At 37.2% G+C, this 26,263-nt stretch overlaps 1 protein-coding gene across 6 annotated transcripts in view; it reads left to right on the top strand.

Annotated features, from left to right (window-relative positions):
* Nucleotides 1-26,263, top strand: part of LOC129004303 (huntingtin-interacting protein 1) — a 166,743-nt gene that overhangs the window by 100,446 nt on the left and 40,034 nt on the right. For 3 of the 6 annotated variants that reach the window (XM_054432837.1, XM_054432845.1, XM_054432870.1), the window contains 6 exons: nt 9,621-9,761; nt 13,303-13,459; nt 18,707-18,736; nt 21,448-21,537; nt 22,118-22,279; nt 24,058-24,296. In XM_054432837.1, the coding sequence (XP_054288812.1) occupies nt 9,621-9,761; nt 13,303-13,459; nt 18,707-18,736; nt 21,448-21,537; nt 22,118-22,279; nt 24,058-24,296 (819 nt within the window). The remainder of the gene's footprint in view (nt 1-9,620; nt 9,762-13,302; nt 13,460-18,706; nt 18,737-21,447; nt 21,538-22,117; nt 22,280-24,057; nt 24,297-26,263) is intronic. The other 3 variants (XM_054432854.1, XM_054432861.1, XM_054432880.1) reach the window with 1 other exon arrangement.

Here is a 26,263-nt window from a genome sequence, read left to right on the forward strand (position 1 = left end):
AGAATGTGAACTTGCATCAACTGATAATGTTATGGGAAGTTTTGGGTCAAAGTAACGGAGCAAAGGAGGTGTCACAAGAGCTTCATTTAGCTTTTTGTATGCTGTCTTTTGATCAAAATCCCAAACCCAGGCTATTCCTTTGTTCAGTAGTTTGCGCAAAGGCTCTGTCAACTTTGAAAAGTTATTAATGAATTTACCCAAGTAAGTTACCATGCCAAGATATCGCTGTAGCTCGGCTACATTTGAGGGCTGTTTTAGATTTTGTATAGCTTCAATCTTAGTGGGATCTGGAAGGAGGCCATTTCCAGAAACTATGTGTCCCAAGAATTTGATTTCTTGTGCTTTGAAAATACATTTGTCTTTGTTGAGCTTAAGACCTGCTATATTGAGAGCAGAGAAAACTTTGGAAGTCCTTTTTTCCAGAATATCAATGGTCGAGCCATGAATAAGAATGTCATCCATTGAAACTTCTACTCCATCTAAGCCTGATAAAATGGAGCTCATGCGTTCTTGAAATATTTCGGGAGCAGAGGCTATGCCGAATGGCATTCTTAAGTAGCTGTACCTTCCCCAAGGCGTTGAAAAAGTTAAATACTTAGAAGTACGCTCAGAAACCTTAATTTGCCAAAATCCTTTTCTTCAATGTAGGAGTGTGAAAAATTTTGAGCCATTTAACCTAGATGCTATTTCTTCTAAAGTTTGAAGTGGGTGATGGCGACGTTTAATATTTTTGTTCAAATCGGTTGGATCTAAGCAGATTCGGACTTTGTCTTTTTGGCGTACAACAACCATGGGGGATACTACAGGAGTAGGTTCAGTTACAGGTTTAATAACACCTAACTCTACCATGTAATCAAGCTCACGTTTAACATGTTCTCTTAATGCAAAAGGAATTCGCCTAGCTGGATAGATTTTAAGTGAAGGATTGTCAACTATATCAATGTCATATTCATAATTGTTAAAACACCCTATCCCATTGAATAGGTTTTCATCAAGATTGCTAGCGTGTATTTGACACCATGGGTGTTTTTTTTCTTTAATTCATGTACCCTTTTAACAAATCCCAATGTCTGACATGAATCTCGACCTAAAATCACTGGATAATTTCCATCAACTACAATAAAGTTGACTTTTTGTCGTTGTTTGTTAATTGTTTCTACAGTTGCAGTACATTCACCAAGCACCGGTAGCTTGTTATTTGTGTATGAAATCAAATGTTTAATCTTAGAACCAATAATTTCTAAACTACTATTTAATGCAACAGTTTTACTTATTACATTACATTGAGCTCCTGTATCTAATTTGAAAAATAATTCTTGGTTCTTAGGAAGTATTAGGAGTTCGGTCCAATCTCCTGTTTTTTGTTTTCTTTCGTTAGATAAGGAACTAATTAATGTTACCTGGTCTGAGTGTTGAATCGAATATACTTCACCATGTTCATCGGAGTCCTCAGTTTTTAATGATTTCACTCGATTATTTGGTTTTGAGCGGCATACCTTAGAGAAGTGGCCAAAGATACTACAGTTAGAGCACTTCTTTTGGTAAGCAGGACAAGCTCGAGGGCCATGGCGATATCCGCAGCGACTGCAAGTGAAAGTGTTATCCTCTTGTTTTTTGCTTAGTGTTTTTTCTTCTTGCTTCTCATCTAAAGTTTCTTTTCCTTTAACTGCATAAATGTTGCAGCATTTCTTTTCAGACATTGTAAATAGCTGAAATTCTACTTCTTCAGAAGTCTTACAGATGTTTATTGTCTTTTCAAGCGTCAAATTTTCTTCATGAAATATTTGCTGGCGAGTGTTGTCATGATTGATTCCGCAAACCAGCTTGTCTCGTAATAAGCTATCCTTCATTGTTCCGTACGAGCATTTATTTGCTTGGTTAGATGCTTTAGTTAAAAAAATCATTAAAAGTTTCTCCTTTATCCTGATTTAGATTGTTGAAGACAAACCGTTCATATATGACATTTGATTTCTTTTCAAAATACAAAATACAAATCAAATTTTGCAATTATATCATCCAAGCTAGTAGATTTTTCATCAATATCAAAAGACTCAAAGAGTTCAATTCCATCTTCTTTAATTACTGTCATAAAAGTAGCTATTTGTTCCTCTAATGTTCTCTTCTTTAAATTGACAGCAGTAGTATACCACTGAAATTGTTTCCGCCATAAATTCCACTTCTTTGTCATTTCACTACCACTGGTAACTAACAGTGGCTTTGGTGGTTTTATGTTCATTGGCAAGTCTTGATTATTCATCTCATCATTATCATAATCAATGTTGTCTGAAAACTCTCTGAATGGAGAACATTGTCTTTCTTTATTCTTATTTCTGGTTCTTTGTTTCGGCACCATGTTTCTTGTTTTAAAATAAAACTAAATCATTAGATGAAGAATTCCATTTAATGAACTACAAGTTAGTTTGTTTACAAAAACAATATAATAATAATTTAACAACCATATGACTTTATAGTCATATGTCAAGCACTTTAAATATATATTTGAAATGCATCTAAAACATGAATTTAAAAGTAGTATTACTTTTAATATTTAGGATAATATAAACAAAAAAATGAACCACATGGAATTCATGGAAAACACAATTCAAAATTTGTTCTTTACAAAGGCTCTGATTGCCTTTGGCAGAAAACCATTAATCAACCGTATGAAACTTGTTGCTACGCAATAAACATTAATGTGTATTTGTGGGATAAATCTGGCTTAACTTTTAGTGTCTTTCATATTTTTAATGCACCAACTTTGTTTTTGCTTTAGAATTTTTAGATTTGATCCAAAGCCATGAAGATTTTAGTTGGGTTGTAAGTGCAGTACTTGGTAAACTACATTAATATTATACTGGTTTTTCACTTATTATATGTGTACAAAAGATTATTCATGCTGTTGTAATTTGGACACCATCTTAATGATTTTAATGTTGATGGTTGACATTAAAGCATATATTAAATTAAATAAGATTAAGGTCAACACATTCAAAACTTTAGATTCTTTTCAAAATTTCAAAATTGTTATGCTTACATGCCAAATTTGACTATCCATTTTGCACAGTTCTTTAAAAAAATTGACTTTCTAAAATACTTTCTAACTGTCATTAGTAGGCTACATATATAGTTCTATAATCCAAAATAACATATGTGTCTATTGTAAGACTAATCCATAAACAATTTTACAATGGAATTACTCAGTATGGACACAAGAGACGGTAACTTACTAATAAATTAACGTATAACGTTTGCATAAAAAAAATGCAATTGAATAAATATGGGATCAATGACAAAACCCTGAGGTACTCCAGTAGAGTGTTTGACTGGTGAGTTTACGGTTGCAGAAAGCGGGAGTGGACAAAGCTCTGCGAGGAACTGACAAGATGACAAAGTTTGCCAGGGCCGCCAACACGCTAATACTGTCCATAGTAAGACTCGGAGTTATGTTAATGCATGAAGATGCTCTCCGGGAAGGTGAAGACAGATCTTGCTCTCTTTATCGACTGTTGCGCACGATTCTCCCTTATGTACAATTTGCATTATATATTAAAACAATTTATTTTCAACTAGTTTCACAAACTTGTATGTATATTTTTTTTCTAACTTGTTTGTAAATATTTATTTTTGAGGGCTAAATTAAGGTCTATATTGAGCTCCCTTCGTGGCCCAGCAAGACGTTCTATACTACACCTACTACTATTGATCTCCCTTCGTGGCCCAGCAAGCTAGTTAATATCTAAGACCAGCGCCATGTTCTATACTACACCACTATTGAGCTCCCTTCGTGGCCCAGCAAGCTAGTTAATATCTAAGACCAGCGCCATGTTCTATACTACACCACTACTATTGAGCTCCCTTCGTGACCCAGCAACCTAGTTAATATCTAAGACCAGCGCCATGTTCTATACTACACCTACTACTATTGAGCTCCCTTCGTGGCCCAGCAAGCTGGTTAATATCTAAGACCAGCGTCATGTTCTATACTACACCTGCTACTATTCAGCTCCCTTCGTGGACCAGCAAGCTAGTTAATATCTAAGACCAGCGTCATGTTCTTTACTACACCACTACTATTCAGCTCCCTTCGTGGCCCAGCAAGCTAGTTAATGTCTAAGACCAGTGCCATGTTCTATACTACACCACTACTATTCAGCTCTCTTCGTGGCCCAGCAAGCTAGTTAATGTCTAAGACCAGCGCCATGTTCTATACTACACCTACTACTATTGAGCTACCTTCGTGGACCACCGCCATGTTCTATACTACACCTGCTACTATTGAGCTCCCTTCATGGTCCAGCAAGCTAGTTAATATCTTAGGGCCGAACTACACGAGCGTATGAAACGCCGCCGACCGTCTGCTTTTTTTGTGAATTAGAAGTAAAAAAAGATAAATCTATGGCCAAGTTTGTAACATACAGAGATTTTTCTAAGTTTAACATAGGAGATGCAATTTCAATGCTACAGAATGTTGAATGGGGATTGGTAATGGGCATGAGCAATGCTAGTCAAATAAATTCTTTCATTTGCTCTTCTATAAAAAATATTTATGATAAACATGCACCGCTTGTAACAAAGAGAGTGACAAAGAAAAAAGCACCATGGGGGAATAATGAAATTATTATGTTAACAAAAATTAAAAATAAACTAAGGAGGAAATTTTCAAGCTCAGGACAGGATGTAGACTGGGTGGATTATAAAAAAGTAAGAAACAAACAGAATGGGGCTGTATGGAAGGCAAAAAGAAATTTTTTTTCAGAAAAACTTACAGACTGTAAAGATACATGGACTTTTTGGAAATGCCTAAAACTGAGTGACATAGTAGTAGGAAAGGGCAGAAATAATTTACCAAATTATTTTAAGGTCAGTGAAATGAATGCATTTTTTGTAAAAATTTGATCATTTTTTGAAGCTGATGCAGATTTGATTAAATCATACAGTGAAGATACACATAATACAAATAAATTCCAGTTTAAAAAAATATCAGTACCCGAAGTGAGGGAAACTATTAATGAAATTACATCTAGAGTTGTCGGTGTTGATGAAATAAGCATTGCAATGATTAAATCCGTCTGCCCATTTGCGATTGATGCAATGCTCACCTAATGAATGTATCTCTAGCAAAGAGTGAATTCCCACAGGCGTGGAAGAAAAGTATGGTACATCCATTGCCCAAAAAGCAGATCCCCTCAAACTTAAATGATTTAAGGCCAATATCAGTCTTGCCAGCTATGTCCAAAATACTGGAAAATTAGTAATTCGCCAATTAGCAGAGTTTTTAGATGCAGAGAATCTGCTTCCCAAACTACAATCAGGGTTCAGAAAGAACCATAGCACTTGTACTGCATTGCTAAATATGTTTGCAGACTTGTTTGTGGCGAGGGACGGAGGCGTTTGTAGCTCTGTAGTCATGCTTGATTTTTCACAGGCCTTTGATTCCATAAGCCATAGTTTACTCCTAGCAAAATTGAAACATTTTGGTTTTCACTGTGATGCAATTGCTTGGTTTGGATCTTACCTGGAAAACAGACTGCAAGTGACCAGGGTGGGTACCGATATCTCACCTCCCCTTGAGAAATCAAGGGGAGTGCCTCAGGGGAGTTGTCTGGGGCCCATTTTGTTTACCCTGTACACTGCAGATCTGTCCAGATGTGTGAGTCACTGCAATGTGCATTCATATGCTGATGATTGCCAGTTGCATTTCTCGTACGAGATTCAGGCCACTGTGCAAGCTTTTGCAGGAGTGAACTCTGATCTGGTGAGAAAAAATGAATGTTCACGCAAACATGGTTTGAAATTGAACGCTGACAAATGCACTGTTCTTCATATTGCTCCACCCACTACTCTTCACAGAGTTGCAAATGGAGACATGCACGTTCAACTCGCAGGAAACCCTTCAATGGTGAGGGATACTGTCAAGACGTTGGGTGTGGTACTTGACAGTGGCCTCACATTCTCGGACCACATCACTTATGTTTCCCAGGTGGCTTTGGAAAGGTTGCATGGTCTGTACCGGTACAAAAACATCCTACCAGAGACAGCCAAGCTGCAGCTGGTACACTCACTAGTGTTGTCAGTGCTCCATTACTGTTTCCCTGAATACAGAAACAGCATCTCAAGGGAAGAGATGTCCCATTTGCAAAAAGTTTGTTTCGTTTACGGTATCCGTAAGCGTGAACGCGTATCCCAATTCCGGGATGCTGCGGGGTTGCTGTCAATGGAAGCCGTGTGCAGGGCGCAGACTTGTAGCCTCATCCACCGAGTCTTGGTTCAGCAAGAGCCTAAGTACTTGGTGGAGAGGCTTGTGGCACGTGGGGAGGTGACCCAACGCGAGACCCGGCACAACACCTTGCTCCACTTTCAAAAAGTGCGCCTGGAAGTGGGTAGGAAAGGGTTTTCATACTTTGGCCCAAAGATTTACAATGATCTCCCCTTAGACCTAAAACAGCTAGGGGTCCTGGCTTTTAAAAGAAACTTAAAAAACGTATCAATATTGTAAAATAGTTGTATATATATTTAATATTTTTATTTTATCACATGATGTCTTTTATTATAATAGTATTGTATTTTTAGTTAGTATTTGACCTGAGTTACTCTGTAAAACAGTTATATTTGTACTGAGAGACGCTCGGAAATAAAGGCATTTTTATTTATTTATTTATTTTTGCAGAATCAATATCTTCATATGATGTGGACTACACGAGCGTTTTGTCTGCCTGGTGAGGACGCAAAATTAAGGCGTTTGGCAGATCTAACGCCTCCGGATGCGTAAAATACGCGGGCAGATCGTCGGCGCGCCGTACTACACGTAGTGGCAACTAGCAACTAGACTGGGACAGGTGGCGTCGTCCTGTAATCCAGCTACTAGGAGGTCACGAATTGTGGATATTTATAGGCATGCACTGTGGATGCGATACTCTCTAGTGTGGATTAACGTCCGCACTAGTGAGTACTACGACTATCCGCAGTACTATCCTGATAATTAGACCAATTTGTATATACCAAGGCAAAAATGTGGTTCGGATTCCACTATAAACTGTAGGTCCCTTAGATGCCATTAGCTGTATGGGCTATTAATTAACAGCTGTGTCTAAGGAATATGTCGGCCTTAGTCACTAACAAGACTAAAAGATCGCGCCACTCATGCTACACTCATCTCCATTCATACTTGGCTTAAAAAAATACCTACTTTGTATGGTCGCCATTTCATCGAAAAGTATAAAGTATAAAGCATTTCTCCTGCGCGTTGATGTGATACATCCCTCTCCTCACTTGGGCTAGTCCAATTCTGCACTACTTGTTGTAATTGGAGTCGTCTGGTTGTTTTTTGTGCCTTACTATTTTTGTTGGTTTTCGGTGGGCTGTTTTGAGAAAATGTTTGTCTGGGTACATTCTATGGGCATTAAACATTACTTGAAACTGTCCTGTTACTAAATGTTTGATAATGTTGGGTGTGACCACCAGCGCATCTTTGCACGACGTTTCTTCTTTACAGCATACCAGCTACACATCCGACCTATATCATGTCCATATTGGAACGGTCCAAATGTCACATTGGGCGAGGACAGTCAGCGGCGTTCTATACGCTCGTGTAGTCAATGCTCTCGCAATCCGCTGCGGATTGTCGGCTTCGTGTAGTCCTAGACATTTTTGCGCGTACTATCGGCGGCGTTTCATATGCTCAAGTAGTCCGGCCCTTAGACCAGCGTCATGTTCTTTACTACACCACTACTATTCTAGTCGGTTCTCATTGTAAAGAAAAAACTTTTTGGAGAAAATTTGACACTTCTGCCAAAGATGTATCACTTTCTGTGGTCTAATGTGCCAACCTCTATTAAATTCCATCTCCAGTTGACAGAAGTAAATGAAGTAAACTGTTTAGAAGACGTAGAAAATGTGCGTAAAGGGTGGCTGGTGCTCAGAGATGTCATAAATATTTGTACAATTTTTATCATTGGTGTAGACTGACTATGTTCAGCCTCATTTGAAGCAATGACCAAAGTTAGGGTGATTTTGCATGCAGATTGCAGTGTGGCTGAACGAGAGATTGCCAAACCTATAGGGGACCATTAATAGTGACACAGGGATAGTGGCATTATTAAACCCTAGTGTTTTTTAACATGCCTATCAGCAGTAAAAGTTTCCTCAACTTTAATCATTATTTCATGAAACTGAAGAACACCTGCTACCGGCCTCGTCCAAATGTGCATGGCCTTACGACATCTCCCCCAGCCCCCTATGTACATTTCTGTGTAAACACGTTTCTGTACACACTTTAGTCAACTGGCAATGGATCTCGATAGGGGTTGACCGCTCTCCCACGGAAACCTCATCATAGAACATTATTCATAAGTGGTAGGAGCGTAGAATTTTCTTCACGTCAGTATGAGAAGAGGGAACATCCCATGGTGGCAGAAACAGGCTAGAAGAGTTTGGATGAAATGAGAAACGTAGGACTGGTCTATTAGATCGGAACTAGCTTGCTTGGCTGCAACTTGGAGCTTGGTGTAGACCATAATTTACAGACAGCCCTCACACTTCTAAAAAATGAAAATATTTTTAACTTTAGTCAACAGCTTTGTTAATTATGCCAAATATTTATAACATAAGCTATCAATTTTCCCTGCCTTTGTATATTTGCTTGCTAAAGCTTATCATGGCTTTGGATCAGTCTTCATTATTACTTTTGAGGAGAAAGAAGTTTAAAGTGTAGACAACTTCCAGAAATATAAATGAATAGTGGGGGATGATGCTTAGTTCAATTGGTTCACCACGCTATAAATAACTGATCAATGCTATGATTTAAAAGGTCATGGAAGCTTTAAGATGCCAGGGACGGTTGTGTTTTCAGAAGGTGATGGTTTCTTTTGTGATTTTATGTACATATTACATGTACAAGTACCCGTGAAATGTATTACCCAAAACTGAATAAATGTCATCCATTTAACTATCTATATTAGCTTACTAATCTGAAGGGTAGGCCTATTCAAGTAAAAACAGATTTCTTGAATCTTCCATTTTGAATCTTTGAATGGCTGCCATTTCTTACTCAGTTGTTTATTTGAGCTCAAATTTGCGGCATTGTATTCTACTAATAAAGACCTATATTTTGATGTGCATATTGCCCAATGCTTACGTTAATGATTTTCTTCCAACTTCTAGTGGACCCCTGAGGAGGTAGCATATAATAACGTATAAGATAAATCACTCTGATTCTGATTCCCTGAATATCATTGCTAATTCAATGAATCTTTGAACAGCTGTAATCTTTTACTTGGTTTTCTATTTGAGTTCGGGTTTGCGGCATTGTATTTTACTAACAAAGACGTTAAATTCGGGACTTTTTTCCACCCTCTATTTCAGTGACCAGGAAAGAATGTAAAAGAAAAACCATAACCTATTAATTCAAAATAGTATAATAAGTAAGCCCATCTCTCTTGCAATTTTAAAATACCAGGAGATAAGACTCTTCTGCTTAAAATATTTGCTTAGTTAGTTATGTTTTATAAAATGCTCTATTATCCCCTGCAATATTGTTGCTTTGTGTGGATGAATGATATGTGATATTGATTTTATCTCCGTTGACATAACAGAAACTTAAGTAATTAACCTGCTTTTTTTAGAAAGCAGATGTGGACAAACAGTTGGCAACAGTGAAGACAAACAGTTTGGACCAGGAAGCAGAGAAAACTCGGCTTGAGCAGGTTTTGGAGGAGTTGGCGTCACTGCAAGTGTCGGCTGACACTGCAGCAGAACATAACCAGGTCTGTTGGATGTTTCTAAAGTCTATTGTTGTTGGTTGTTCTGGAGTTAAATTCATGGAGGATGTAGATTTTTATGTTGTAGAAGTACACATTAGAAGTTTTCCAATAATAATTCAATAACTTTGTATCTCAGATATAGTTTATAGTGTAAAATATTTAATTTAATCTTTACAGTAGTTGTGCATCAAAATCGAATCTAAAATCTCAAAACTATTAAAACTTTGGAAAATTTTTATTTGGATATTTGATAGGCGAGTTTCGAGAATCTAAACTTCAATATAGAGTTTATGTTTTAAGTGTTTTGTTTGTCAAAAATGGTGTTATCGTGGATCTAAAGCAAGTATTAATTCCATTCATGTTTTGATGTAAATGTCAGTAGTTTGTTAGTTGTATTAATTATGTTTTTTTTTTAGTTTTTAAAGTGTAATTGGTCATATAATATGAGATATTTTGGACTAAAATGAATATTATTCATGTTATTATGTCAGGGCCCAGGAGTCCTATATCTTCAGTTTTGATTGCATAATAAACATTTTTATCATTACTGTTTTTTTAGTAACCTTAACCAGAGACACTGTAAAATGTTGTTATGTTAGTACCACTAAAAGAATCAACCAGCTCATTGGCTGTTGGCTTAATTGCAATCCCACAATCTCCTACGTCCTAGTTCCAAAGTACTATTCCTCTACTACAAATGGCGGCAATTGTCTCGCAATTCTTGGCATTCTTGCATTCAGTGATACCTTGACTTAAACGCAATAAGCATTTGTCTGCGTTCGTTTTTCGTGTAGCAAGCAATGGTGGAACTATACTGTAGTGTAGACACTAGACAGACAACGTACGATTTACACAATACGATTCCCAATCGACGCTCGACTGTGGATTGAATTGATGTTTAGTATTTAATATTTTATTTAAAATTGTATTAACAGAGTATACTATCATTGACTACCTATTTATTAATCTCTGTCTTTGTTTCTCTACCTCTATCTCTTGTATCTTTCTTCTATGCACCGACTGGCCGATCATTACGTTCTATTCATGGAATGGGCCTTAAGGATTTTACGGTCTTGTGCTTTCCTGCATGCATAGATCTAAGCAATGTAAAATTTAATAATGGTGTCGTATTAATCGGCTACAAAACATTACTTGTGTACTGTTTAGAAAAGGCATTACATCAAGTTTTGTCATTAAAACTAACATTGTTTGGAGACTGTGAAATTTATAAAAGCAGGCCGTGAGAACCGTAAAAACACCGTGAATTTTGTTGAAGGCAAATAGTGGGAACCCCGTTATAACTGAAGTTACCACAGAATTACTCATGTGACTTACAGTTCATAGTCTTTAGATTACCACCTTGCCTGGCAGGTCCATAGTGACAGGCAGTTGAGAAAAAAATGCATCTTCTCTTTTACTGGACAATATCAAGTATAACTTTTCACAAACTACCCCCGTATAACAAGTTCAATAGTATTTTATGCACCAAGGAAATGTTCTGTGTATATTACCCATCCATCAATTAGACACAAAGTTAATGGTGTAAACAAAGAACGGAGGAATTGAACACAACTAACTTACCTAAGAAAAGAGTTCCAGGTAATTGAAAGCACACACACAAAGCTCACAACACAATAAACTTCATATTTCGCCTCTACAAGAAGCTTCTTAAGAAGAAAGAAGTTGAATGGCAGTTACAAGACCAAATCAGTATTGCCAATAAAGCTAATCTATATACATATAATCAATTAGCAGTTACCCGGCATGCGTTGCTGCGCTAACTATTATTTTAAATGGTAATTTGTTCTTCACATTAAATAATAAAAATGAATACCAAAAACAAAAATAGATTATTTATTTTACTTAGTTGCAAGTGGATAAACAATGTTTTTTTGTTACTTCATTAGGTGTATAAATATATACGTTTTTAGTTTTTAGGCGTACCTACCACCACACAACGCACAGCAATATACAGCTGTCCAAGTGAAAAGCGTTCATTTTCTAAATTTAAAACGGCGATAGTCAGGAATTGCCCTTGTTTCTTATAATGGTGATTGCGAAAGCAAGACGCAAAGGAAATTGTAGTCGCATCAACTCAAAGGGTAATTCGGATGAAATCATCGGTATTCTTGGGATTAAGACTATTTCTCCTTTAAACTCACCACTGATGGTTGTTGCTTCGATCAAGTTCGGTGTCATTTTTAAAATTGTCAGTATGGTTCCTCTGCACAGCTTGGGTGGTTTTAAGTTTCGCATTAGTATTATTGGAGTTCCTTCTTTTAATGACAGTAATGTGGTGAGATAGTCTTTGTTTATTTATACTATAAAGCTTGTTCCATGGTGAGGTAGCTTCTGGATCACTAAATTCAAGCTAAATGGTTTATGTTACCTGGTTTTGTAAAGTGATCCTGCTGCTACAGTAGTTTACTACTATAGTTTCAGACTTAAAAGTCCATCTTCAGGTAGGAACAAAAACGTCAATAAGTCATCTAACCAATTTGGTTAGATTTGCCACACGTTTCCCCCGTGATTTAATTTTCGTGGTCGGTTATTCCGAGGTGGGATATGAGGGTTCCACTGTATTTGTCAAGACTGAGTTGTAATAAAAAGTATTTTCTTGTTGTCAGAGCTTGGTTTTATACACTGGCCAGTTTTACATTATTATATTTGTTTTTTGTGTTTCTTCGTGTTCGTGTATGTGTTTTAAGTGTAACGATGAATCTAACCAATTATGTCGTCACTGTACGTGATTCAATTCCTTTGATATCACGGACGATTAATATCAAACATTAGAAATGACAAAATAAATTTTAACAAAAACTAGGTACCTCTTTATTTTATTCAACAAATCAACACACTAAACTATTTACTGTTTTTTAACAAAAACAATTGAAAAACATATGATTGTTTATTTATTAATCATGAAACAGTCTTTGGGCAAACTTATATAGAAATATCTATTGAGGGTTTTCTTTATAGATATTAATCATCGTACGTCACTAAATTGGTTAGATGACTTATTGACGTTTTTGTTCCTACCTGAAGATGAGTCTGAAACTATAGTATTAAACTACTGAAGCAGGATCACTTGACGAAGCCAGGTAACATAAACCATTTAGTATAAAGCTTGATTCAGTTAGTTGTGTTGTGGGTTAAAGGTAGGGCAAGGTTTTTATCTGATATTTAGGTTAGGTGGTGCTCTTGAGCTGGTAACAAATTGGTAGGCTGATTCCCGTCTCCTAAGCTTAGAGCTGTTGCATTGATTCTTTGTAAATGATCAGATAAATAAATTACCATTATTGTTTTGTTTATCAGTAAGCATAACTTCTTATGTCTGTATTTTTTTGCCAGAGAGCCTTACATGCATCACTGCCTCATAATATTCATGTGTACTCTTGAGCGGGTGGTGTTTAAATTAATAGTTTTTTGGTTTTTTTCACTTCGGAAGATATTGACTTCACTGTCAGACGTTTCGCCCTGTATCATATTCAATAGTTGAGTGATGTTCAAGTTTACTCACCAATTACCCCTGATGTTTCCACAGGCGCTGTCGTCGCGTGTTGAGTGGGTCAGTGCAGAAAAGGAGAAGCTAGAGAATGAACTGCAAGATCTGCTGAGTCAGAAGGAAGACTTGGACACACGGATGGACAATCTTCAGAGGAAACTCAGTGACTCTCAGCAACAACAGACGGACCTGTTCAGTAAGTATAACAGACAGTGGCTGACAGTGGTCGATTTTTTATCTGTCTATCCATCTATATACTTAATACAATAAGTGTTTTCTCTGTTACATCCATTCTTCACCTGACCTACTTAAGAGTCTTCATCACCACTCTAACTAAAGGGCAAAACATATTTTTGAATTTAGATGTTTCCGGCCCTACAGTAGAACCCTTCATATCCGACCATGACGGGACCGGGTCATAAAGCCATAAGGTCTGAATATCGGAAGGAGCATAACCCACAGTCTCCGCGTCTTCGGTAATAGTCTCCCGTGACTGCGGCAACAGCCATGAGCATAACTTGCATTCTCCGCGATTTTGGCAAACATCTCATGCGACTGCGGCAACACCGGTGAGCATAACTTGCACTCTCCGCGATTTTGGTAATCGTCTCCCACGAGGGCCTTTATTGTCCCACGTCAGCCTTTTGGCTAACCGATCGGGCTCGGCGTTATTGCCCCAGACAGGAAACAAGTAGATGGTCAGACACTAGGTCGGATATTCCGAGCGGTCGGTTATTCCGAGGTGGGATATGAGGGTTCCACTGTATTTGTCAAGACTGAGTTGTAATAAAAAAAGTATTTTCTTGTTGTCAGAGCTTGGTTTTATAACATGTAATAACCTAAAATGTATGCATTTATTCATCTTGAGTATTATTTATTAAGGGTCTTAATACCTTATAAATAGACATTTATGTCATAATTTGGAGTTTTACACCATGCGGATACAATATGGCATAATCATGATATTTTCATTAACATTGGTTCAGTTATAAAAACTTTTCAGTTTAAATTTACAGTGTCCTCAAACAAAAAATTTACTAATCACTAGGGGTCTGCGGGACAGAAAATTTAAGGTTTGTACCGTTTGGTACGATACATAGCTACCACTATTTTTCCGCTTTCTTCTCAGAATTGTACTTAAACCATTATTTTTAATTTAAATGCATTAACAATATTATGAAAATGAATAGAATCACAAATTCATGGTTTTCTATTAACAATTAACTAAATCACCACACACTATTAAAAAAACCTTTTACTCTTACATAATTGTGTCAAGAAAGAAACACAGTTAAGATAAAGGCTTTAAATATATTACTAATGAGATAAGTCATAGCCATAATAAAGAGGTTTTAAAATTAGGATAATAGTTTTTAGGAATAATTATTATGTGATAACAATTTGATAAGATAGTTCACACAACTGGTAAATTATTCCCACCTAGGCCTAACACAATAACTGGGTGTTCCTTTTATCTTAAGGCTCAATTCAATTTTCTTAGTACCTTTATTTTAAAGCTCTTCCAAAGAATCAAAAGACCCAGGCCTAGACCTAATTATTTAGGAGGGTATACAGTAGACTTCCGATTATCTGAGGTAATTGGGACCGGAACCATCTCAGATACGGGAAAACTCTCATAATACGGAGGTTATATACAGTTATGGTAAAAATGACGTAAAACCCCGTGAAAGTTTACAAAACTGGAAACTGGTTTATCAGAATAAAGAACATATAATGGACAAAATTAAATACCTGTAAGCAAGAATGAACACAGATTATTTCTTTAAAAAAGTCTTTGATTGTCTTTTGAGCTAACCTCTTCCCTCGCTTGGATGATGCAATGCTGCGCCAATGATGTAGAGTAAGAATGTCGTGTGGTGTACACTCTTCTTGCTGCTCTATGAATGCAAGAGCAGCGTCGATCGCCTTCAGCCTGTCGGTGTATGATATTTTGGGAGTTATCTGGTTCAGATCGTCATCGTCTTCGTTGTCCTTATCACTGGTTACCATGTCGATGATTTCCATGTCGGTAATTAACATCTGATCATCTTGATTGCACCAATCGTGAATGTCTTTGCTGTCGATTTGATTTTCAACGGGTAACTTATTGGCTAGTTTGACTAGTTCACTCACGTTCTTGGGTTCTGGCGCTTTTTTTGGTGGTCCATCTATGCCAAATAAGTTCTTCCAGGACTTTTGAACGGTGGTAGTTTTAACCTCATCCCATGCTTAGGCTATCCAGTACGACACATATTTTAATGTGACTTTTTTAAGACGTCCTTAACAGTCATTCATTCGTCTAACTTTGTAATTAACATCTGGAGAAGCCTTCGTCGGAAGTTCCTCTTCATCGCTTCTAGAACCCCTTGGTCTAGCAGTTGTATAAGTGAGGTAACATTAGGGGGTAGAACGATTGCCCTAATATCACCACTGCACAGTTCTTGGGCATCAGGGTGAGATGGCGCATTGTCTAATAGTAGAAGAGCTTTCCTGGGAAGCTTTTTTTCAAAACCGCTTCAGTGACAGGTACAAATTTGTTGAAAAACCACTCATTAAATATCGGGCTGTCCATTCACGCACTCCTTTGGTTGCAGTATTTTGTTGACAGACAGTCGACTTTTATATTTTTTAATGCTCAATGAGCCAGAAGCATTAGCTGTAGCCCGTATGTTATTAGTAATATCGTAACCCTCTCCTTGTTTTTTTTTTAATCCGGAAATGAAATGAAATGAAATGAATGAAATGAAAAATCCTTTATTTTTTCGGGCAAAGTTAGGGCCACATGGCCCTTTCTTACACTTAACCTGACATTCAAAATATAACAAAAATAATGTGACATTGGGATAACTTAATCTAATTAAACATAAAATATTTAACAATTCAAGTACCTACTTATCTAAAAAAAACATACAAATTTAACAAATAGAAAAACACATTCACACACTCTCGCATACACGCATCAGCAAACGCGCTAAGTAACAGTAGCCCTAGGACGCGCCAGCCGAGACCATCTTCTCAAAATAGAGCTTTTTCAGTGCCGCCACAAACTGGGAACGTTTTTCAAGGGTCTTAATGTGTAGGGGTAGGGCATTCCACAGACGACAAGCGGTAACAACAAAAGCCCTGCCATAAGCTGTGGTCACATGATGAGGTACACGCAATGTGATCGAAGAATAACGAGACATTCGTGAACTACCCTGAGACACAAATTTAAAATCGGATTTGAAATATTTTGGGGAGCCTGTCTTCAAAATAAAAAAAAAACCAATGACAAAATTTTAATGAATCTTTGATCATTTAATTTCAGGATGTGTGCCTCAAGGTAGTATGGCGTGATATGCTCCATACGTCGCAGACCATAGACAAATCTCAAACAATAATTCTGTGACCGCTGGAGCATACCCGCCTGAGTCGCAGTCAAGTCATTGATCAATGAGTTGCAGTAACTGAAGTGGGGTAGTACAAGTGATTTGATCAAATGTAGTTTAGTGTGTTGTGGTAAAAAATTCTGTAAGCTTTTCAATGAATGTATGGAGGCAAAAACCTTTTTTTGTGTGTCCGTAACTGCTATGTCCCAAGTAAGTGAAGAGTTGAAAGATATACCAAGATTCTTGACATTGTCGTAGTATGGAAGTGCTTTGCCATTAACTGTGATTGGGTTTATGGAGTCTAAGTCAATTGAAGGTCGAAGTCGAGAATGGCTAATGACAATCGGTTTCGTCTTTTCGTGATTTAGTCTCAGTCCATGATTCTCAGTCCAAGTAACAATTCGGTTGACATCTTCATTGAACCTTCTGACACAGTCGTTTTCGTTGTTTGCAGTAAAATGGTCATAGATTTGTAAGTCGTCAGCGTACATGTGGTGTTTAAAGTTGACCAAGGTCAAGTTTATGTCATTGACGTACAGTACGAAGAGCAGAGGCCCAAGGATTGACCCTTGAGGCACACCACATGTAACAGTCACCCAGTCTGATCTCGTGTCACCAATCTCCACACATTGCTGCCTATCTGACAGATAAGATCTCAGCCATTTAAGAGAATTATGGCCTGTAATTTCTGAACCAGCAGGTCATGATTAACACAGTCAAATGCTTTAGAAAAATCAAATAGAGTTAGAATCGTTCCTTGTCGACGCTCCATAGCAAGTTTTATGTCTTCAGTCACTCGAAGGAGTGCTGTCTCTGTACTGTGTGCTGTCCTAAAACCAGATTGATAGTCAGATAAAATGTTGTTTTCCGTGATGAATTCAGTGATTTGACAGTGAACGATTCTTTCTAGGCCTTTAGATAGAGCGGGCAAAATACTTATCGGCCTGAAATCCCCAACCAAGGTTGGGGCTGAGATCTTTTTTCGGGGACGGATAATAGATTGGATAGCAGACTTCCAAGAAGAAGGGAAAGAATGGTGCCTTAAAGATGCATTAAAAATGAACGTGATAGTTGGAAGGATGGCATAGAGGATGTCTTTGATAAAACGGATAGGTATACCATCAGAACCGACAGCATTACTTCGGATTCTGCGGATAGCCATCAAAACATCGGACTGAATAACTGGTTTAAAATTAAACTCAGGATATCTCAGGTGTGGGGTTGGAGAGTTAACTAGTTCATTTAAGTAACTGTCAACTTGATGCTGGTTGGTATTTTGACTGCAAGAAGAAAAGTAAACGTTTAACTCATTTAGAGGAATGTGTACCGGTTGAGAATCAAATTGTTTCCCTAGCCCAAGACTTTTAACTTTGCGCCATAAAATATTTGATGGTTGCTTTTGACTTTCAAAAAGTTTTTGAATGTATCTGAGTTTTGAATTTCGTAGAAGCTGTTTAACTCGATTACGATGATTTCGATATTGTTGTTTTGAGTTTGAGTACTACAATTATTGTCGTGATAAAATATTAATGGATTTGGGACTGCTAATGGGTTTTTTATTGCTTTATTACCCTAGTAATAAATTATGTAAATCGTAAACAAACATATGATTAACCTTTTATGTGCTCCTAACCAACTATGATAGTGAATTGAAAGTAGGCCTAATTAATTATTCTGTACCAAACCGAATTAGTATCTTGTCAAATGCTGTACAGGACCGTTTCGCTCGCCCGTCCCTAGTTTCCCTCCCGGTAATCAGGCCAGAACCACACCATACCGACTTTTTCGGTGCACGCAGACCCCTATATACACTATACAGTTATAATTGCTACTTACATAAACAAAGTCAACTACGATATTACTATTTTATCACATTACAAATAGACCAAAAAAAAGAAAAATTGGATAAACAATATTTACCTAAGACTATACTAAACATTTCCCCCGAATGAAGTGTGTTCCCCAGATACTTATTATCTAAACAATCCTGTTTTAAAGCTGACATAACAATCATTCATCATTTTATAAACACTACTGAAGTAATATGTATTCTTTAACCAGTAAATTTATAACAGCTGCCATGGATGATGATCCCTATGGTGTTGGTAAGAAGCAGTTTCTGAACTACCCAGTATATTTTGGTAATGGTATATTAGTACAAGTTGTTATAGGACGACCGGTTAGAAAACGACCTGCGCGAAATTTTTAGCGCATGTAGGGGAGGTAACGGCGAGGGAGGGTATGTTCCCCCCTCTCCGCCAATGGCCGTTTTCACACTGCACGACACACAAATGCACGACACCGACACGGCGCCGCCCCGGTGTCGTGGGAGTTGGAATCCTGTGTTACCAAATGGAACTGCTTACACAATGATATAATAACATTTCATGATGCTCAAATATTGATGCGATTTTGGCTATGCAATATTTTTTGCAGGACCTATTTTTCTCAAGTTATGAAGAACGTAATTGTTTACATTTTGATCAGCAGTATAATTTAATTCCAGTTAATATTTATAAAAGATTGGGGGTGGGGCGGCAGCGGAGTGGGGGAAGAGCCATAGTCTGTCTCACTCCCACAGCTCGGTATATCTCTCTCTCGCACCAATGCTACGAGGAGGGCGCTTTCTAACCGGCCGACCTATAGTTGTATTTTTTAAAGACTTGTGTGTTGATGTTTAACTCTTGCTGTGTTATGTTTTTCTCCAAGATAAAATTATTTCTTCACTTATCTTAACTGTAAGCGTATAATCCACTGTAGTGATGTAAATCACAACAATCACATTATTCGCTAATCATGTATTTTGCCCCCAAATGGTTTTGGATTTAACATTAAATTGTTGTTTAACTAAACTATTAGAAATGTGTAATTATCGATGTGTATCTGCATATCTCATACATCTCTAAATACGAGTTAGGAAATGGTATACCTACAGAAGTACTTTGAACGTTGATTTACTTGAATTTTGAACATGTTTTGTGACATTCCATTTAGGTGGAAATAAATATTTATAGTGTCTGAAATTCATATCTAAATCGGTCTGGTGATATTCATATTGCTTAGTGTAGGCCTACTTAATCTAGTTTTTGCCATTTAGTATTTCAATTTCACTCACTTACAATATATAAAAAAAAAAAATCTTTATTCATTATTGCCTCCAGGATTGATTATTGACAATATAAATAGGTTACATACCTTACGTCATCAATCCTTAAATTAGTCTATGGCGACCAGTTCCGAAACATCAAGGTTTCATTGTCGAGCCTCTTGCCTCTTAAAAATACTGGGACATCTTGTGGTCGTCATTACACATAGTACATTTAACATATAAACTCGAACACGGACACAAACTATTTACAAAAATGAATGTGCAGCCGGCCATAAGTACCTCGGTGACGGACACGATGCAACTAACCGACTCCTGTCTGTTGACATTGACCTTGGAGGGGGTGAAACAGCTGATTGTGAGCGCTTCTGTTATCAATGTCCTCAATCCTATCAAATATTATGTTACGGCCAAAATTTAGTTTTTCATTTAAAATGTTGTGAGGATGTTTTTTAGTTGCTTTGTAGATTTCTAAACTTTCCAGAACACTCATTAAGGAGCCTTTGGTACATTTGTGTAAAACATTTAGGCTATCATTGCAGCTATTAACATTGTGGTTTTCGTTAATCAGGTGTTCAGCGAACTTGGAGTGTTGAGTTCTTGATTTAGGTTTAAGAAGATGTTCGTTAAACCTTTTCTTGAACGAACGATCTGTTTGTCTTATATAAATTTTAGAACAGTCACTGCAAGATAGTTTATATATTCCAGTGTCCTCAAGGCTGTTGGAATGAGTTGTTTCGGTATTACGTGGATTTAGGAGGCTTTCTAATTTATTTGAAGTTTTGCAAGCTAAAGTTACGTTATGTTTCTTCAATTCGTTTTTCAGGGTGTAGTGTAGATTGCTACCATATTCTATGGATACAAAGTTTTGAACGGGCTTTTCTATTTGCTTTCTGTTTTTTTGTTTACGGATGATATTATCGATAATGTTACTGTTATAACCATTGTTGACGGCTATGCACTTTAATAATGTATATTCGTCATTGTAGTCAGCTCGGGACATGGGTATTTTTAGAAGCCTGTTAACAAAACTATTGTAAGCGGCCATCTTATGAGATTGTGGATAATTAGATGATGCGTGGATAGTATGGTCTGTTGTTGTAGGCTTTCTGTAAATTTTGTAGGCAATGTTGTTGTTGGTTTTGGTCATTGTAAGATCTAGGAAGTTAATTGAATTATTATTTTTCACTTCGAGTGTGAATGTGAAAATAGAAAATAATAAAAATAAACTGTAGTGTAAAATAGAAGTAATAGATAGTTAGTAAGCATAGTAGCATAGACTAACCACCACAAGGAATCATATATTTTATCTATGATAGTGGCCAAGCACACAACGCTTTAAGAGATTATGGTTTTACTGCATACATAACTGCTTAACCGAGAAAATTTCAATCTTGATAAAAAAATAATACAAATTTCTAACAGATGGTATATGATAAACAATTAATGGTAAAAATTGAATCCTATAAGAATTACATTGGAACTTTAAGGGCTTGAAGGGTGCATCCCTTTGGTAAAACCGTTATGAAAATGGGTTAACTTTCCTATTTTTTGACCTCAATAATGAGTATACCAAAATTCAGCCTTCTAGTTAGTCTGGAAGTTGGAGAATTACTATTAGTGATGAATCAGCCTGTGGGGGCTTTTACCTTTATATGTTTAGATTATCTGATTACATCTACTTATCTAATACATACATAATTATTTCAGAGAGTGTGGTGACAGAGTCAGAAAACATCATGAGACAAACAATCAATGAATTGGGAAATCCAGCCATCTCTGTACTCACCTGCACTCCAGGTAACTCTACTTATACTTTAATATTTTCTTATGAAATGTTGACCATGCGAATGTAGGTATTTTAAGCCAAGTATGAATGGAGATGAGTGAAGGATGAGTGGCACATCCTAAACTCACATATCTTGTAGTCTTGTAAGTGACTAAGGCCGACATGTTCCTTAGACACAGCTGTTAATTAATAGCCCATACTATAGCCCAAAGCTATTAAGCCTATTGTGTCTGCGGCACGGTCTGACCAAGCGAGGAGTCGGGCCATCTGAGGTCGGATTAGCTAGGTTCTACAATGGTTCTACTGTATAGGCTTGAACAGAAGCACACAGGTTCACAAGAAGCAATCAGAAGTAATCAGTCAGTTGTCCTGTTCTTGATACTGATATTGCTTTACATGGTTCTCTGTTTATAGTTTAGTTGATAATTCTCCACTTTTATCAAATGTTCGTTGTTTTGTATCAAACAGTTATTTTTTTAGTTAAGTTTATAATATAAGAAAAACAATTTTCAAAAGTGAAAAAAGTAGAAATTTAGATTTGCTTATTCATGAGTCATTGTTTAGCAGCAGTCTCAGAGAGTTTGTTTTCAGGCTATCTGCGAGCATTGGTTCCTGCCCTGGAGAGTAGTATCAATACACTAGAAACGGCCCCCACAGTTGGTAACATTGTGTCTGTAACACATCTGACAGCACAGTTCATCATCCTGGGAAAAGCAACATCCAACACGGCTCACAACATAGAGTTTGGTGACAGTAAGTAACTTTTCAGCTTTTGCATGCAAGATTTTGAGAAACAAAATACAAAGTAGAACCTCTTGCAGTTTAACTCTTTACCGGGTAAGCGATGTTTGGTATTGAAGTTGTTCCTGGCATTTGGCAGAAAGCAATGGACAAGACGTTGGCTGGCCTAGAAAAAATACAGTGCTTCTTTGACGATATAGTAATTCAGGGAAATTCGGAAGAAGAACTTCTTTTGCGTTTGGAAAGTGTCTTAGGAAAGAGAAAAAGGCAAGACTCAATTGTGATAAGTGCAAGTTTCTCCAGAAAAGAATACATTATTTGGGACTTGTTATTAATGAAAAGGGTATTCATAAATGTATGGACAAAGTGGCTGCCATAACTAAGGCAAGAAAACCTGAGGTAAGTGAACTCCAGACATTTTTAGGTTTGGTGAAATATTACAACAGATTTATAAAAGTTTGGCTACTCTATTGAAACCGTTACATAAACTTTTACAGAAAGGGAACAAGTACGTTTGGAATGAACAATGTGAACAGAGTTTTGAACAAATCAAGAAAGTTATCTCCAGCGATACTGTTCTTTGCTACTACAGTCCAGAACTACCGCTAGTATTAGCAACAGACGCATCTCCTGTTGGGTTAGGCACTGTTATATCACACCGTTTTCTTGATGGGACTGAGAAACCAATTGCTTTTGCCTCTCGAACGTTGACGAAGCCTGGAGAAAAATATAGTAAGGTAGACAAGGATGCAACTGGCATCATTTGGGGCCTTAAAAAGTTCTTTACTTTTTGTTATGGTCGCAAATTCACCGTCGTAACCGACCACAAACCACCAGTCACAATCTTAACCCAGAAAAAAGTCTTCCATCCATGTCTGCAACTTGATTATTCAATTATTCTCATTATTTATCAGGCTTTGATTACAATATTGAGTTCAGAAGATCAAATGATCATGGAAACAAAGACTTTCTATCTAGATTTCCGACTGAGACCCAATACAGCACTTGCATTGGCCAGATTGATGTTTTCCTAACAAGTCAGATCAATAAAATGAGTTTGAATCATAAGCTGGTAGTAAAAGAAAATTCCCTTGACACAGAAATGAATCAAATAGTACACGCTTTACAAAATGGTTTGTTGAAAAACTTGGATTTCATGATGGTGAGTTGAGTCTTCATGAAGGTTGTGTCCTCAAGGGATGGGGGATAATGATTCCAAAATCTCTTAGTAAAATCATTATGAAAGAATTACACTTTGGACACATGGGTGTATTGAAAACTAAAGCACTATCCAGAAGTTTTTGTTATTGGAAAGGCCAAGACAAAGATATCGAGGAGATGATTGTACCATGCAGAAGAGAAAAACAAAATGCACCACAAAAAGAAGTGAACCATCCTTGGATACCAACTACTAGACCTTGGGAAAGGATTCACATTGATTTTGCTGGCTTTACTTCCTGTTAGTCATTGACGCATTTAGCAAATGGGTAGAAGTATTACCTACAAAATGTACTATAGCTACTTTGGCAGTCAAGGAGTTACGAAAAATGTTTTCTACTTTTGGATTACCAGATCTTCTTTTGTCAGACAATGGACGACAGTTTACTTCCTTAGAATTTTCTAGTTTCCTTGAACAGTGTGGAATCACACATAAAACAACTGCACCAGCACCATATCACCCTTCATCTAATGGGCAGGCTGAACGCTTTGTTCAAATCCAAGCCAAAAAGAGCTTTAGAATCAAACGACAACAACAAGAAGATCGCTAATTTCTTACTGTTGTGTTTCAGAGATGTCAAATGTATGTAAGGAGCTCGCCCAGACTTGTGTGACAGTTCTGAGCTCAGTCAGGGATTCAGGCAGTTGTAGTGTCAGTCAGCTACGAGCTAAGCTAAGTGAGCTAACTGAGCTGGTCCACTCACTAGACACAGAGCTCCAGGGCGGAACCACTGAGCTCATCGCAGACTCACTTGAAACTGAGCTGCTCACCATGGACAAGGCTATTGAAGAAGCTGCTCGCAGAATAGAGGTTTGTATAACTTATTTTTTAATCAGTGAAAGAAATTTGAATTCTTTCAAGTCTGTTTTTCTGAAGCTTTTATCAACCCAAAATCAAGAACAAAAAGGCGTTTTACAAAACTTCAGGGGGGCCAATTTTATTAAAAGATTCTAGAAGATCTAAAAAATGCCCACCTTGTCTATGAACTCCTGTCTAATAGCCCACTGCTGTATATTTTAAATTTTGAGATTTAAGCATAGTTGAAGTTGAAAAGTAGTCTTATTGCAGTAAGGTTTCAATGTGGATAAGTCACTGAGTGGTCTCTATAGGCTTTGGGTATTGGATGATAAGGCACTTTCTGTATTGAGTTTTAATGTGAGAACAGGGTGTCTAGTAGTCGGGAAAATCGGGAAAGTCGGGAATTAGTATTGAATTTCAAAATGGTCTTGAAAAGTCGGGATTTAGTCTTAAATTTGATTTCAAAGTTGGGAATTTTCATGATTTTTCCGCAATTGTCGCCTTGCGTTTACGTAACCGCGAAAGCCAATGATGATGATGTCTACACGGCCTCGGGAAATGTTCACGATTTTGCCGCGATAGTGGACGACGACGATGATGTTTCCGTGACCGCGGGAGATGATGGTGATGTCTAAACAGCCGCGGGAAATGTTCATGATTTTGCCGCGATCGCGGACGACGACGATGACGTTTCTGTGACCGCGGGAGATGACGATGTCTGCTCGGCCGCGGGAAATGTTAATGATTTTGCCGTGATTGCAGACGTCGACGATAACGTTTCCGTGACCGCGGGAGATGACGGTGATGTCTAAACAGCCGCGGAAAAATGTTCATGATTTTGCCACGATCGCGAACGATGACGATGACGTTTCTGAGACCGCGGGAGACGACGATGATGTCATTGATGTCTACAAGGCTGCGGGAAATGTTCATGATTTTGCCATGATCGCGAACGACGACGATCACGTTTCTGTAACCGCTGAAGTCAATGATGATGTTTAAACGTACGGTACGCGGAAGATTTCATGATAAAAAAAAAAAAATTTGCTAGTTAGAATTTTTTATTGCTGCATTATTTCTTTACTTGAAAACACTACATTATCATAATACTACTTTATGACAAAGACAGGGGTTGGTGTAGTATTATTTAGAAAATTTGGTTAAGCTATATAAATTGGTATCGTTATCAAGAATCGAGAATCGATACATTTTGGTATCAACACCCACTATACCAACAATACCGGTGTTCCGCAAGGTTCTGTTCTTGGGCCATTTTTGTTCACTGTTTTCATTAATGACCTTCCATCTAACGTTGCCTCTAAGGTTGTCATATATGCAGATGACACAACCTTACTATCTTCACACAGGAACTTAATGTGTCTTGAGGAACAAATAAGTAGTGTCTTCAACACAGCTCAAAATTGGTTCTCTTCGAATAAGTTGCTATGTAACAGGGAGAAAACTCAAAGCTTGTTGCTTAGTTTGGCTCATGTTGAAGATTATCAAACTGTTAAATTGCTGGGATTTTTTATTGACAACAAATTGAATTGGAAGTCTCATGTTGAGTATGTGAACAGAAAAATTTCAAGAGTTTCTTATCTCATGTGGAAGCTTAGGGATTTTGTGAGTTTTGAATATCTAAGGGTGGCTTACTATGCTTTTTGTCAGTCCCATCTTTCGTATGGCATTACTCTTTGGGGTCATTCAGGTTTTGTGTATGACATACTTACAACACAGAAAAATATCATTAGAACAATTTTTAGAACAAGTGACACTGAACATTGCAAACCACTTTTTATAAAACTCAAAGTAATGACTGTTATTAATCTTTACATTTACCACATTCTCATTTATACCAAACTACATATTACAGATTTCAATAATAGAAAAACATTCCATAGCTACAACACAAGAGGAAAAAACAAATTTGACCTTCCCCAGCACCGCTTAGCAAAAACAGGAAACTGCTTTAAAATTAA

This window comes from Macrosteles quadrilineatus, unplaced genomic scaffold (genome assembly GCF_028750875.1).
Source record: "Macrosteles quadrilineatus isolate MER2022 unplaced genomic scaffold, UCM_ALF_1.0 Scaffold_1__1_contigs__length_201487025, whole genome shotgun sequence".
Lineage (NCBI taxonomy): Eukaryota > Metazoa > Arthropoda > Insecta > Hemiptera > Cicadellidae > Macrosteles > Macrosteles quadrilineatus.